We start from the raw sequence: 15,778 nt of genomic DNA on the forward strand, positions 1-15,778 counted from the left end.
GCGGCAATAAGTCGGACTCATTTCCTTTGAGAGTTGGACTCCGCCAAGGCTGACCGTTGTCACAACTTTTATGGAAAGAATTTCTCGGCGCTGCCGAGGTGTAGAGGGTGTCCAGTTTCGTGGCCTCAGCATTGCATCTCTGCTCTTTGCGGATGATGTGGTTCTGTTGGCTTCATCAAGCCGTGATCTCCAACGCTCACTGGAGCGATTTGCAGCAGAGTGTGAAGTGGCTGGGATGAGAATCAGCACTTCCAAATCAGAGACCATGGTCCTCAGTCGGAAAAGGGTGGTGTTCCCTCTCCGGGTCGGGGATGAGATTCTGCCGCAAGTGGAGGAGTTCAACTATCTTGGGGTCCTGTTCACGAGTGAGGGAAGAATGGAGTGGGAGATCGACAGATGGGTCGGTGCAGCCTCGGTCCATTGTGGTGAAGAGTGAGCTAAGACGAAAGGCAAAGCTCTCAATTACCAGTCGTTGTACGTTCGTACCCTCACCTATGGGCACCAGCTGTGGGTCGTGATCGAAAGAACAATTAGTTTCCTCCGCAGAGTGTCCAGGCTCTGCCATAGAGATAGGGGGAGAAGCTCGGTCATCCGAGAGGGACTCAGTGTCAAGCCGCTACTCTTCCGCATTGAGAGGAGCCAGATGAGGTGGCTGGGGCATCTGATCCGGATGCCTCCCGGACGCCTACCTCGTGAGGTGTTCCGGGCGTGTCCCACTGGAAAGAGACTCCGGGGACGACTCAGTACATGCTGGAGAGATTATACCTCTCGGCTGGCCTGGAAACACCTCGGGATCTCTCCGGAAGAGCTGGAAGAAGTGGCCGGGGAAAGGGGAGTCTGCGTATCCCTGCTGAAGCTCCTCCCCCCGCGACCCGACCTGGAGAAGTGGTAGAAAATGGATAGATGGATGGAAACAATTCTTGCATAGACATGCCCTGAAAGGCCACTCACCTAGAATTAAGCCATTACTCCTAAAGAATCATAAAAAGAACAGGTTACAATTTGCAAAAAGACACTAAGACAAAGCTCATAACTTTTGGAGACATGTCCTATGGTTTCTCGAAACTAAAGTGGAGTTACATCTGGAGGAAAAAGGGGGAACCTTCTAGACCTGAGAACACCATAGCAACTGTGAAGCATGGAGGTGGTAGCATCATGTTAAGGGGCTGTACTGGTGCAGCAGGATGGATGACATCATGGAGAAGGAACATTACCTGGAGATATTAAGGCAACATTCTTAAGACATCAGCCACAAAGCTAAAACTTTCGTTCAAATAAGTCTTCCAAATGGATAATGGACAATGGCCAATAATCCTCAGCAAACTGCCAAAATGTGCCAAAAATGTCAAAATCCCAAAAGTCATGTGAGGATAACAAAAGTCAATACACTATAAGGCATACATAAAAGCCTTTAATTTTCTCAAAAATCAATGGTGCCCTTTATAATCCGGTGCGTTTTATGTGTGCAATAAGTTACAAAATCATTAAAAATGTTGCTGTCCGACTTTGGTAAGCACTCTTCTTGATTGAGTCTCGGACCATTTTGAATGCAAATCATGATGAACCAATAACACAATGTTACATAATACGTACATTTCGTATGCTAGCAGCGCTAAACTAATCAGAGAAAATTACATAATCTATACAATACGCAGTCTTACCTCGGTCATGCCTCCGGTAGGTATACTACTGCTATGCTGCAAAACAACATTTGTGGCTAATAGTTATTGTTTTGTAGATGGTGATAGAACAGCAGCGAAAGAATTCACGTCAATTAATCTAATGTTTGGAAGTGGAGGAATTAAGAAAATGAACTGTGCCAAATTAAGAAGAGGAAACAGTTTACGCGGGAACAAAGCAAGCAAGCTAGGACAATGGATTATTAAACAAAGAACAGCCGTGAGAAGCATCTTTACAGTCACCATTTTACTGAAGGCAATAACGAGACATGACATGAAGATCGAAGACTTTAAAAGTGGTCCTTCGTGGTGCTTTCGATTTATAAAAACACGTCCTCTCTCCATCCACGCAAAGGACTACCATGGTGCAGCAACTGCCAGAGGATTACAAAGAAAAGATTGATTAAAAATAATGTGAGTGTATTGTTAAGTTGTAAAATAAAGTTCAACTAAACTGGGCGTAATGGTGGAGCAGCTGAAAAGCATTGGCCTCAGAGTTCTGAGGTCCAGGTTTCAAGACCGACCCCGCCTGTGTGGAGTTTGCATCTTCTCCCCATGCCTGCATGACTTTTCTCCGAGCTTTCTGGTTTCCTCTCACATCCCAAAACATGCATTCATTGGACACTCCAAATTGCCCCTAGGCGTGATTGTGAAAGCAACCGTTGTCTGTCTTGTTGTGCCCCATGATTGTCCGGGAAACAGTGCAGGGTGTACCCTAACCCTAACCCTAACCCTGGCCTGAACACGGACCCAGCCGACTCATAGGCTATCCGTCGCTCGCTGCAAGTCCAGGACAGACGCCTGGTGGAGCAGGAGGCTGCTCTCCAGGTAACCAACAAGAGGCTCCATGAGATCTACACCCGGCTGGAGCCGTGGCTAGCCTCCCAGGCTAGCGTGGTTGCCACGCCAACGGTGGCCACTCCACCGGTACCACCGGTTCCGCCCGCACCACTCGCCACAGAGCTCCCCTGTAGCAGTGTTACCCCGCTCTCCCAACCGGAACGATTCTCAGGCGAATCGGGGAACGTCAAGCCTTTCCTCGCTCACTGTGATCTCCATTTTGAACTGCAGGCGTCCGCCTTTCCCACTGACCGCTCCAGGATCGCGTTTGTCATTTCCCACATGACGGGAAGGGCGGAGGCATGGGCAACGGCTGAATGGAGTCGTAACTTGTCGTTCTTGGATGTCATTCATCTGCGCACTCACCCAGGTGTTCCAGTATGCGGCGCCGGAGCGTAAAGCTGCGGCCTGCCTCTTGACGCTTCGCCAGGGCCGTCGTCGCGTCTCTGACTATGTGATCGAGTTCTGGATCTGCGCCGCCGAGAGTCGATGGAACGTGGACTCACTGCACGACGCCTTTTTCCAGGGGCTTTCCTCCCAAATCCGGGGTCTCCTCATCGCTGTGGATCTCCCTCCTTCGCTGGAAGCACTCATCGCGTTGGCCCTCAAGGTTAACCAGCGACTTGTAATGCAGGGTCAACTAGCCGCGATGACTGAGGGAGGGGTCCAGTCCGGGTGCCGCCCGGTCGTCCACGCCGCCCTCCACGGCTGAACCCATTCAGGTGGAGGGTCTTGACGGGCCAGCGGAGGAGGGCCGGCGACGGGAGGGTCCCTGTTTTTACTGCGGGCATCTGGGACACTTGATCGCCCTCTGCCCGATTCGACCAAAACACCCCGCGGGTGAAGGAGGCCCTGGAAGAGACACCGCCGCCTGCGGATTGTCCATCGGGTCGCCTTTTCGTCGTTCCATCTGTGCGGGGAGACTTCGTCAACTGGGCCCATACCAACAAAACTGTCTGCCACCCGGGTATGGCAAAAACCCGTTCAGTGGTGGAACAAAGGTTCTGGTGGCCCAACCTCAGCAAGGATGTGAGGGAGTTCGTCAACGCCTGCCCGGTGTGTGCGGCCAATAAGACTTCCGGCCTGTTGGTGAGTTGCGACCCCTGTCCACCCCCTTCCGTCCGTGGTCACACATCGTGCTGGACTTCGTCACCGGCCTGCTGCCCTCCCAAGGGAACACAGTGGTGCTGTCTGTAGTGGACCGTTTCTCCAAGATGGTCCACTTTGTGTCGCTTCCGAAGATCCTGGCGGCCAAGCAGACAGCCCAGCTGTGTTAGACGAGGTCGTCTGTTACCACGGGCTACCCTAGGATATCGTTTCGGACAGGGGTCCGCAATTCAGCGCCCGCTTCTGGAAGGAATTCTGCAACCTCATCCCCGATTCACACTGAGTCTAATGGCCAGACAGAGGGTAAATCAGGAGTTGGAGACCAGACTTCGATGCCTGGCATCCAGGGACCAGAGCACGTGGAGCCAGCACATCAAGTGGGTAGAGTATGCCCACAATTCTCTACCCTCCACTTCAACAGGTATGGCTCCACTCCACGTCGTGCATGGCTATCCTCCATCTGTTTCCTCCACTGGCAACAGACTCTCCGGTCCCGTCGGCCCTGGCCGTGGTACGACGCTGCAAACGAACCTGGAAACCAGCTCGGAGGACACTGCTGCGCATGAGCAGCGCCTACAAGTCCGCAGCGGACCGCAAGAGAAGGGACGCACCAGAACTCAGGGTGGGACAGCGAGTGTGGCTCTCCACCAAAGATCTCCAGCTGCGAACGGAATCCCGCAAACTTGTTCCCAATTACCAAGATCATTAACTGGGTCGCCGTCTCACTGAAACTGCCCAGGTCGATGAGGGTGCACCCTACGTTCCACGTCAGCATACTTCGCCCGAATCGCCCTTCGCCGCTGACTCCTCCCCCCCCCACATGGTGGACGGTGGGCCGGTGTACACTGTGCGCCGGCTGCTGTCTTCCCGCCGCAGGGGAAGGTGGTCCAGTACCTGGTGGACTGGGAGGGGTATAGACCGGAGGAGCGCTCATGGATCCCCTCCCGTTTCGTCGTGGACTGCTCCCTCATCAGGGACTTTCACGCAGCCCATTCTGATGCTCCGGGGCCGGCCGTTGGGGGGGGGGGGGGGGTACTGTCATGCTCTTGGCTTCCTGCCCAGGCTGGGCGTGGCCAGCCAATTAGTCAGCGCACACCTGCACCCTGTCCCGGCTGATGCCTACCAGTATATATAGGACCCGGGGGACGACTTGTCCTCCACCAGATCGTCGGCCTTGATGCCTCCTTCCCGCACTCCCGTTTGCCTGACTTCTGCTCTCTGTGTACCGACCCACACCTGTCCACTGACCACGCTCGTAAGCCTGCCGCACTGTTACTTATGCTTGTTTGGACTGTCTGCCTGACCTTGGAGCGAGTAAAGGTTTCCTCTGTACTGTCTGCTTGTCTCTGGAGTCGTGCATTTGGGTCCACCCTCGAGCCCCGTTCATGACAGAGATTGGAAATTGGTCTGATAACAGCAAAAAAATATATATATGTGTGTATATATGTATATATATGTTAGATCGGATTGTACTTTCGCATTTCTATCCAGACTAGAAAATAGCCACGGAAAATTAGCTGTCCAATAATTATCTTATCATTCATAAAAGGCAGTACGTTGTAGTGAAGGACGGTGTGAATTTGTCACTGCATTCTGACAGTAAAATAGCAATTTTCCAGCTCGTCATAACGAGCCTTTTATTGAACAATTTAAGACATGTCTAATATTTACTTTTTTTTTTTTTTTTTTAAACATGACAGTCATTAATATGAATATCAATGACTTTGCTTCCCACAATTATGTAGTTCCTTGTCCATTACACTGTTTTGTAACTGTTTCTTCACCTGTCAGCAGGACTGGAGTCCCTTACACCCACTCACAAGTGAACTCTCTGATCACGTAATGGCAATACAACCCTAAAAATTGCATCACGGTAGCAATTTATCATTTACTTCAGTGTAAAAATTATAATGAAAGGGTTTCTCAATTTGTTCATGTTTGAAATCCATCCATCTTCTGAACTGCATCTGCTTACGAAGGTTGTAGGTCTCTCCCCCCCCCCCCCCCCCCCCCCCCGGGCAAGAGAGGTACACCCTGAACTGGTCGCCATCAATCCCAGGGCATACAGTATAGTAACAATCAACTTATTCACATTCACACCTACTGACAATTATGTTTTCCATTAACCCATGTGTTTGGAATGTGGGAGGAAATGGGAGCAGCCAAAGGAAACCTTTACAGGCACAAGTACAAAATGCGATCTCCACACATGGAGGCGGGATTTGTAACCTGGGACCTTAGAACTGTGAGGTGGAAAGAGTGGTAGATGCTAACCAGTTGTGCACAGTTAAAAAGGGCAAAAATATGAGATTTATTCATGTCTCTACTTCTTTTCATTTTAATTTTGCCATGAAAAATGTTGTAATGGAATATTTTTAATTAAAAAATGAAGTCCTTCAGCAAAGAATTTGATTAAAAACAAACTACAAATAAAAAAAGGTAATGTATTTTTATACCCATCATTGTAGCAACATCACATAATCTGAACAAGATTGCAATTTGCATTGGCAGTAAATTACTGTAATTTGCGTTTAAAGTAACTTACTATAAAATTTGGTTTGTATTAAAATCTCACAGAAATGACATTTTGCTCGACTAAATTACAAGACATTCAGACATTACCCAGAAAGTTGATTTTCTTCATGAATCTTCTCTCCTAACCTATTGATGCTGTGGGTTTTGTTGTACTTTTGATGGGATGTAACATCTAAACTGCTGTGCTCAAAAAAGCTGCCAAAGTACAATTTTCAATCTCAATCCCCTGACTGTCCATGCTGCCCTGGTTTTGGTATCTGTCAATGAGACGAGGAACAGCTGCAGAATTCTCCATGAATAAGTTGCATAACTATCCTTAAATCACAGCTTAATACTCATTATTTCAGTGCTGTGTAATAATTGGGAAAAGTGCATTTCTGTCATTGTCATCCTGACGACCCCTGATGGACGACATTAGTGGTTGTTAAAACTGTATCGCGGTTCCACCATGTACACCTTCCATGTTATCACCCGTGTAATTGCTAATGTTACTATTTTTGCATTGTGCATACTTTGAAATCAATTCCTGATCAAGAAAATAAAGAAATGTAAATGTTACACTTGCCAACATGTACATAGAACCAAGGACATGGCATTCAAAGGGGTTTAATCCCGTCATGGCAGATGGAAAAACAAAAATACAAAACACAAAAAGAAATTAAGAACTTTTTTCCTGCTTTTTTCTGTTTGAAAATTATTTAACATGAATTGATCTTGGTATATTAACCCAGACCCCCTGCACCTTACACTGTATAAATAGTACAGTATGTCTCCAACATTTTGCACCCATTTTGTCCTGGTTTCACATTTCCTTTCCTTTTGTTGACACAGGCCTTATGATCCAGCATGGCTCCCTGTGAGACCATATGCCCATGACAGAAATCCTAAAGAGGCTGGAAGTGGGCCCACACAAGTAGCACTTAAATAAATGCCCACTATTGTATAACACTTTAATGGCTTGTACGTAAAAACCTCAAGTACAATACAGTAGAGTGTGACTGAAATCCCTGTGAGGTCGCATTGATTTAGTACATGGGTTGGGTGATTTATGAATCAATTGCTCCCACAATATACGTACATAGTATTGGACCTATTATGAATGCCATCATTCATTGAACCTTTTTATAGTTACAAGTTTTCATAATGTTCATTACAAATAAAACTATTTGAAATACTGAAAATGTTTGTCATCTCTGAATTGGCATTGTCAAAATGACTGCGAGTTCAATAATATAGCCATCTTTCAATGTTTTAATTTATTTACCACTGTAGAATAAGCTATTGGTCACCTTCAGTTAAAGAAAGGAAAAGCCACAGCGGTTTTTGAAATTACTTGAAACTTACAGAATTTACTGAAAATTTTAACCGAATATTGAAAACTAAGCAGTTAGTTTTTTGTGATACGTACATCATGATTTAAATAAATAAATGAGCTGTCCTGGACAAATAACATTGGTATTAAATTAATATTTTGCTCCAAATATATAATACCCTGCTGTTTATAAAACAATTTACAGTGAATTAACACCTTATGGCAGCATGGTGGAAAATGGTTAGCAAATCTGCCTCCCAAGTCTGAAGACCGGGTTCAAAACTGGCATGGGCTGTGTGGTGTTTGCATGTTTTCCCCGTGCCTGTGTGAGTTTTCTCCCACAGTTTAATCCCACATCCCAAATACAGGCATGGAAGGTTGATTGACGACTCCAAATTGATGTGAGTGCAAATGTTTGTTTATATTTGCCCATGTATGCGATGGGATGGCGACCAGTTCAGGGTGTACTTCGCCTCTCACCCCATGTCAGCTAGGATACTGCATGCTCGCAAACCTAGTGAGGAGAAGTGATACGGGAAATGGATGGAAGGATAACTGGGTCGATGTTGTACGTGGCAGGAGTGCTACAGCCTGTGAGGGAAGAACAGGACAAGATAGGAGAGCTCAAGGAGAAGAAGCATGCAGGAAAAGGTTTGTGAAATTGGCTGTACAACGTAAGTGTGATGGGAGTAGTAACTATGTAAACTAAAAAGTCTTTAGGAAGAGGTTGTGAGTGAGAATATACCCAACCAATTCGCATAGTCATTAGTTATTTCTCGCAATAAGTGAGTGGCCCGACATTCAGTGGAGTGTGCCTGCAGATACATGCAAGTGAATGAACTCCATTTTATGACTGACAGATGTATCCTGTAAATACTGTGTCTCTTCCACAGTGGCTGATACCCCACCCAATCGGTTGAGAGGTCGGATTGGGCCCACGAGTTCATCTGTGAGCAGCCCGGCGAACGTCTCACACTGAGGGACCCAGGACAGTCCGCCGGCATCACCAAAGTGTCACTGAAGACTGCAGGGACCCATTGCCATCCCCCAAGCAACACAGAGCAAGATGGCCCCCCACACTAAAGGGCAGCCAGTCCCTGCCCTGCCTAAGGGTGGGATGGTGTCTCTTATTTCTCAGAAAAGAGAGCGGATCGGATAAGGGTGTGTGGGTTTGGGGGGCTGTTACTTTGACTTTCAGGTCCCCAACTGGCAGGCCTTATCCCGTGTATCAGTGCCCACTGAGCAGGGTGCCAGGCAGTGTTGTCTAACAGCCAAATCCTTCCCACCCAGGACCCACCATCCCCCAGAGATGAGTTTAAAGTATGTGATGCATTACAAATCACATGGGGATGAGTGTTTAATATGCATTAAAATTCAGCATGGCAAGCAGGGTGGAGGGCCAGGGCACTCGGACAGGGAGACATCACTAATGTGCTGAAACCCAATCCAACACCCGCACCCTCCCGACCCTATACCAGTCCCCCCAGAACTCCTGAATATGACTAGTTAAAATATATACAGTGAGTGGTGTGAGCGTGTGCTAGGTGAGAAATTATGAGGCATGGGTCCTGCAGGTCGGCCCCATCAAATCGGACAACCAAGATGTTTATTAAACATTCGAACTAATTGTGAGTGATAATCGTGATTAGAATATTGATCAAAATAAGTGTAATTATTCTTGGCCATAATCTGCGTGATTATGTCAAAATATTAATGTCATACTGTGTCAAATGCACAAAATCTAAATTCTACACTAATTTGTAAAATAACTATTATAGGTCCCTCGACCCTTGTGAGAAAAAGCGGCGAAGAAAATTGATGGATGGATGGATGGATGGATGGGTGGACTATTATAGCATCTTGAAATTGACAGCAGTGGCGTGACTCGTTATAGTGTCAGTCTTACGGTTCTGAGGACCGGGGTTAAAAAAACTAGCCACGCCTGTGTGGAGTTTGCATGTTTTCCCCGTGCCTGTGTGGCTTTTCTCCGAGCACTCCAGTTTCCTCCCATATTCCTAAAACGTGGATTAATTGGAGGCTCTAAATTCCTTGTAGGTGTGATTGCTTGTTTCTTTGTATGTGCCAACTATTGGCTGGCGAAAAGGTTCAGGGTGTATCGGCTTCCTGTCTGAAGTTAGTTTAGATAGGCTCCAGCACTCCCACGACCCTAGTGAGGATAAGCGGCTCAGAAAATGGATGGATAGATACATTGACTGTATCTTGGTATTCACGTAATCATACTTAATGAGGACTTAAATGAGGCTGCAACCAGACAGAGCATCGTTGCTTTTAAAGCATATACATTGGGCTTTTGCGTACATGATAAATAAAACATTTTTAAGAATATAATAAATTAGTCCTTGGATTTATGAAAATGTTCATGAATCATCATTTGAACAGTGCCTAGAAAAAGTTGCTAAGTTGTGTGAAAATTCACAGCAAAGATGTGAAGCTTCGTAGTTAAGAAAGTATTTTCACACAACTAGAACTGATTAATCACATCACAGTTAACATTGGAGGTGTCTTTCTTGTTGGAAACCACAAATTATTTATAAATGAGCACCACTTCTAATACAAGACACATATGATTCCCACAAGCCTCTATAAGCAATAAGTAAATATTCCCTTGGGGTTTTAAGTACCTGAGGGGAGAACATGCACATCTTTACTCAAAACGGGGAAAGGAAATAAATATTTAATCATCAAGCCCTTAGAAAACAAACTGTATAGCATAAGACTCACTTGAATGAAAGCTTAACAGCTCGTATGAAGGATCTTCCAAGCGATTATTTTTCCTCAGTTCAACTATCTGTCTGTCATCCTGATAATGTGTCACGACATGACTGTAGAAACGGCATCTTTAAAACATGAGCTGTCAGAAGATACTATGCAAGAGTAGCGTGTATAGAGAATCCATACGAGTGCACATCTTCCCGAAATCTGGGCCTTGTTTTCTCTCAGGATATCATATGTTTATTAGAGTATTGCGTTGCAAACCCGTATAGGTATGAAAACCAAATCGTGACTTTTAGCCAGCAAAAATTATTCTGTACATTTTTAAGTACCACCAACAGTGTGTCAAAAGACTCGCTCAACTGCTGTACACCAGGGGTGTCAAACTCATTTCCGTTACGGGCCACATTGTAGTTACGCATTATATTTGATTTTACATGTGTAATTTTGTATATATACATATGGATTTTGTCACAGCTACTTGTACTTCATATGAATATTGGATGTTTATTGCACCGTAACAAAAACAAGAATGAAATTCTTACTTTGCTAGTCTCCACTTAGACAAAGATAATGTTAAAATACAAATGAAATAACAGAAATATGAAATACAATATCATAACATTATGTAAAACACAATTTCAGTTATTTGTCTTACCCAGTGTTGTTAAGATTACTGAAAATGTAGTTGATTACGAATACAAGTTACCTTCTTGAAAATGTAATAGTGGTGGAACTATTTCAATTGACAACTTCAAGTAATTCCATTTGATTACTTTCATTAGTATTCAGGATCATTGGATGTTTCCTCTAAAAAAAAAGTTTCCCGCCCACTTGACCCCTCCATACAGGGCACTTAACCACGCCTCCTGAAGTGACGTCACGCCACGTGCGCTGACGTAAGACAAACAGTAAAAATGGCAAATACAATACAATACATTCTTAACTGAGAGAGACGCCATGCTTCTGATTTCATTCAATCATTCACACGTAGCAATGTTATGCTAGCGGAGAACGTCTCATTCATTTATACGACACGTGTATTAAAAATCAAATTTAGGGCATATCTTCGTGCAAACACAGTCTGGTTAAGCTTCGGCCGCGAGCCAGCAAGAAATCAATACGTTTCTGCAGTCCGATCATCGCTAAATATCGCTCAACAAAGAATAAGTGTGTCAATCGTTCACACTTAGCGGTGTTATGCTAGCGGAGAACGTCTCATTCATTTATACGAGACGTGTATTAAAAATCAAATTTAAGGCATATCTTCGTGCAAACACAGTCTGGTTAAGCTTCTGGCCGCGAGCCAGCAAGAAATCAATACGTTTGTGCAGTCCGATCATCGCTAAATATCGCTCAACAAAGAAGAAGTGTGTCAATCGTTCACACGTAGCAATGTTATGCTAGCGAAGAACTTCAAATTCATTTATAAGAGACATGTATTGAAAATCAAATATAGGGCATACCTTCGTGCAAACATATGTGTTCCGGTTGATATTAGATGGATTTAGTTGATGATGCGGTCTTCCAAAGTTTGATCCATCGAAGGCATTTTTCGTACTGGGTCTTCGGTTTTGGAAAGGGTACGAATCGAACTCCACCAACTAGCCTTTCAGGATACCTGTCGTCACTATTACAAAGTCCGTGACTATACCTCTTAACCATATTTTTTGTTAAATAACCCAAATACGCGATAAAACGCTAACTAAACCTATACTGGACCATGCAATGTTGTCTGAGAAAATGGCAGGAGCAAAAAACGGGCTTTGTTTATGCAGATCTCTGGCCTTTGATTGGTCAGTGACGCGGATTGCGCAATATCCACGGAGGGGTCAATTGAAACATTTCAGAAAAACTAATAGATAGCAGCATTAATTGGAGAATCTAAATTGCCCATAGGTGGGACTGTGAGTGCGGCTGTTTGTCTCCATCTGCCCTGCGATTGGCTCGTGACCAGTTCAGGGTGTACCCCACCTCCTGCCCGTTGACAGCTAGGATAGGCTCCAGTACTCACGCGACCCTTGGAAGGATAAGCGGCTAAGAAAATTTATGGATGGATGTGAATCTTAGGTCAAAACACCCGGGCCCAGGTCAGGGTCTGTTATTGTTATTTCTAAATGTCAGATCCTAGAATACTGTACAAACTCTTGCCCTCCTTGTATGCACACATTGGAATGAGAGGCTTCAATTAGAATAGACTACGCGCCAGGGATATTTTCTTTATTTCTTTGTCTTTCGTTTTTTCTAACGAAGATACAAATACTGAATGAAAAATACATTCCTAAAACAAATAAGGCAATTTAGGAGAAGATGAAATTTGCTTAAGCTATGCCAACGACAGAGTCTCGGGAGATTTGGGAGGACACCTGCTCTCCTTTTCTGGACTCTAGTCAACATACTAATGTCTCTGTAAGGCTGCTAACATCAATTTCCAACATTTTCGTTGAATAAATGTTCAACCATAGGATTAAAGTTCCAACTTTGACCAGATTGTTTCTAATGCTCATGACCACGCCCACATGGGAGTGCGTAAAGATTATTTGGTTTTAGGATGAGATTGTATATGGCTGCATTCGAGCAAAATGAGGAGTGGGGGAAAAAAAGAAAGAAATGCAAGACTGGAAACAAAGTAGGCCCACACAATTTCCAGATCCAGATAAATCATTTTTAACAAGCAGTCCTGCATAACATTCTACTGCTCAAAATATTGCCTTGTTAAAAAGAGAATGAAATAATTCATTGGGAACTTAACAATGTCCGGACCGAATCTTTTGTGCCCTGCAGTATGTAATGAATCAGCTTTTGTTACTGTTATATTTCAAGACAACGGTACAAATCCCAAAATCCAAACCTGAGGCTCGGAGGTAGCTCATGCTTCTATTTATTATTCAAAAAAAATCTGCCAGTTAAGCAGTTATGCGTTTATTGAAAAAAATACCTACCATGGAAGTGCATAACAAGCCATCACCTACATTGCACCTCTTCCTCTAATCCTACTACCCGTGTCTCTTACACACAAGTGTGTAGTGTTCAACGAAAATAGAGCTGGCCCGCATTGCATTTACAAGGCCCCCAAAGGTGGCGCCTCACCGGAGTCTGTCATTACACACACCATTAGAACATCACCGAGGACTTACCTCACATTTTTATTTAAGTCAGCAGCAGGAGGAGGAGGAGGAAAAAAACAGGGGATGCTGCTGAGACAGTTTACATGTAAGAAGATGGAGGAGTGTTAGAGGAAGGGGGAGGTAGAAGAGACCTTGGAGGCAGCAGAAGCACAATTTCGGGTGAAAGGAATGAGGACGCGTACGGCACATGAAATGAATATGAATTATTGAAATCAAGAAATGGTGCAACGCCTGTGACGTTTGTATTTTTTCGTTAGTAATATTGTGATCATACTGATAACTGCGACCATTTTGGTCTCTGCACCTGCAATATGACATTTTTGTAGTTTCATCTGTAGAATTCTGTCAGCTGTCTTTGTCATGAAGAAACTACTTGGCATGAAATGAATGAAGGAAATTACTTGGCACCAGAGAATTACTTGAAAAAAAAATCTGCAAATAAATGAATTTGCGTACATTTTCTTTGAATGACTATAAGGAATCAATCAATTACGCTAGCAATAATCAGTCAATGATTCTTAAGTAGGCGGAACGGTGGATCAGCTGGTAAAGCGCTGGCCTCACAGTTCTGAGGACCCAGGTTCTATCCCGGCCCTGTGTGGAGTTTGCATGTTCTCCCCGTGCCTGCGTGGGTTTCGCACTCCAGTTTCCTCCCACGTTCCATAAACATGCAACATTAATTTGACACTCTAAATTGCCCCTAAGTGTGAATGTAAGTGTGGCTGTTTGTCTCTATGTGCCCTGCGATTGTCTGGCAACCAATTCAGGGTGTACCCTGCCTCCTGCACATTGACAGCTGGGATAGGCACCAGCACTCTACGCGGACCTCGTGAGGATAAGCGGCAAAGAAAATGGATGATTTTTAAGTACAATTTCTAAAGGAATGAGAAGCTCTCAATGTTCTGACCTCCTGTTTTGATGTGAGTGTTGCAATGACCAGAATAATGATTCCTTGTGGAGTTGTGACACACCGGCAGTATGCCTGTATATTGTATCCCAACTACCTAGAACTGATGACATGTTCTTCTTATTTCGACTCAGAAGTACACCAGTTGACACCGAATCAGGTGGGTGTTGCGCGCCCTATGTTACCATCATTCCTTGAGACCCAATTAAAGACCAGTCAATACCTCACTATCCAAAATTCAGACCTTAGTTGATTTCACAGAGTTCTTCGGGCTGTAGACTAGTTGAAATTGAATCAACAAGCATCACCCCAGGTCGCGGTAAATGCTGCACTCCATTTTGTCTTAATTTAGTCGAGAAGGAGTAAGACCAGCATCCGGAAGCCTTTGTGATGAGCACATTACAGGTACTAATATCCAAAAATGAAACAGATGTTTTGATATGGGTAAATGTGTTTGATCAGCAGATGTTTGTATAAAGTAAAACCTGATTTCAAATGTCAGTTTTCTTCAGTCTTACACAGAATTTAATGTGATACAGTTCTGATTCCAATTGTGGATCTATTCCTTACTATCCAACATCACACAAGCTGCAAGTTCTGGTGATCATTTGGAATCCCGTCAACAAGATGCACAATATTAGGCACACCTGCACTGCATTGTATGAAAGTATTTGCTCATATTTGAGTTATTTTTCTTCACTACAGAGGAGGGCAATACACAAGAAAGGACAGGTTGCACACAAGGTTATATTCTGCAAGGCAGTTTCCCACTAGTTTAAGCTACAATTGATTTAACATCTTTGTGACATATCACTCAAACATTTGCATTCTTTTCTTTACAAAGGCATAATGTTTGATACATCTCTTGATAATAGGTTTCATGAGATTGTGTAGCCATACTGTTCTTCTACACAACTCAATTCACCCATGAACGTTAGGCTAGTGAACCAGTGAACAATATAATTGATTTCAAGTTCGACTTTTTAACATTTCTTTGACGTACTCTGGGGGAAAAAAAAAAAAAAAAAAAAAAAGAAAAAAAAAATCACGAATTGACAATTTGATTCCAGTCAGAGAATGTTGAGTTTAGCAGACTTACCTTCCTCTGCACACACTGAATGGATAACACACAGAAGAAAGGCAGTCAAAGTGGCCAGCATGGACACACTCGGCATGTGGCTGTCGTCTACCATCATCCGGCTGGCTCCAACCAAATCCCACTGGCTCACATCTCCTCCATCATGACAGAAGGAAGCGGCAGCACTGCACTGGACGTCCACTGAAGCGCAAACAGGCGCACGCGGCTCACCGCTGGTGACAAGGCTGCCCCGCTCCCTCTCCTGCCATTATCGCTTTACTACCACCTTTTTATCCAATTAGAGGACACGATGGCGGCTCGTTAACCAATCGGCATTGTTTCGGCGCCTGCCCTCCACTCAAAGCCCAATGGACGGATCCGGCGCGGTAGCGACGCTAAGTGGCCAATTGGAAGAAGAGCAAGAAGCGCCGAAACGCCTCACTTTCCAACTGCAAACTC

At 44.6% G+C, this 15,778-nt stretch overlaps 1 protein-coding gene across 3 annotated transcripts in view; it reads right to left on the minus strand.

The window, feature by feature from the left end:
- Positions 1 to 15,567, minus strand: part of LOC133503471 (ephrin type-B receptor 1-like) — a 105,900-nt gene extending 90,333 nt beyond the window's left edge. For all 3 annotated transcript variants that reach the window (XM_061825149.1, XM_061825147.1, XM_061825148.1), the window contains exon 1: positions 15,341 to 15,567. In XM_061825149.1, the coding sequence (XP_061681133.1) occupies positions 15,341 to 15,437 (97 nt within the window). In that variant the 5' untranslated portion in view covers positions 15,438 to 15,567. The remainder of the gene's footprint in view (positions 1 to 15,340) is intronic.
- Positions 15,568 to 15,778: the final 211 nt, after the last annotated feature.

Source organism: Syngnathoides biaculeatus, chromosome 7, assembly GCF_019802595.1.
Source record: "Syngnathoides biaculeatus isolate LvHL_M chromosome 7, ASM1980259v1, whole genome shotgun sequence".
In the NCBI taxonomy this organism is placed as follows: Eukaryota; Metazoa; Chordata; class Actinopteri; order Syngnathiformes; family Syngnathidae; genus Syngnathoides; species Syngnathoides biaculeatus.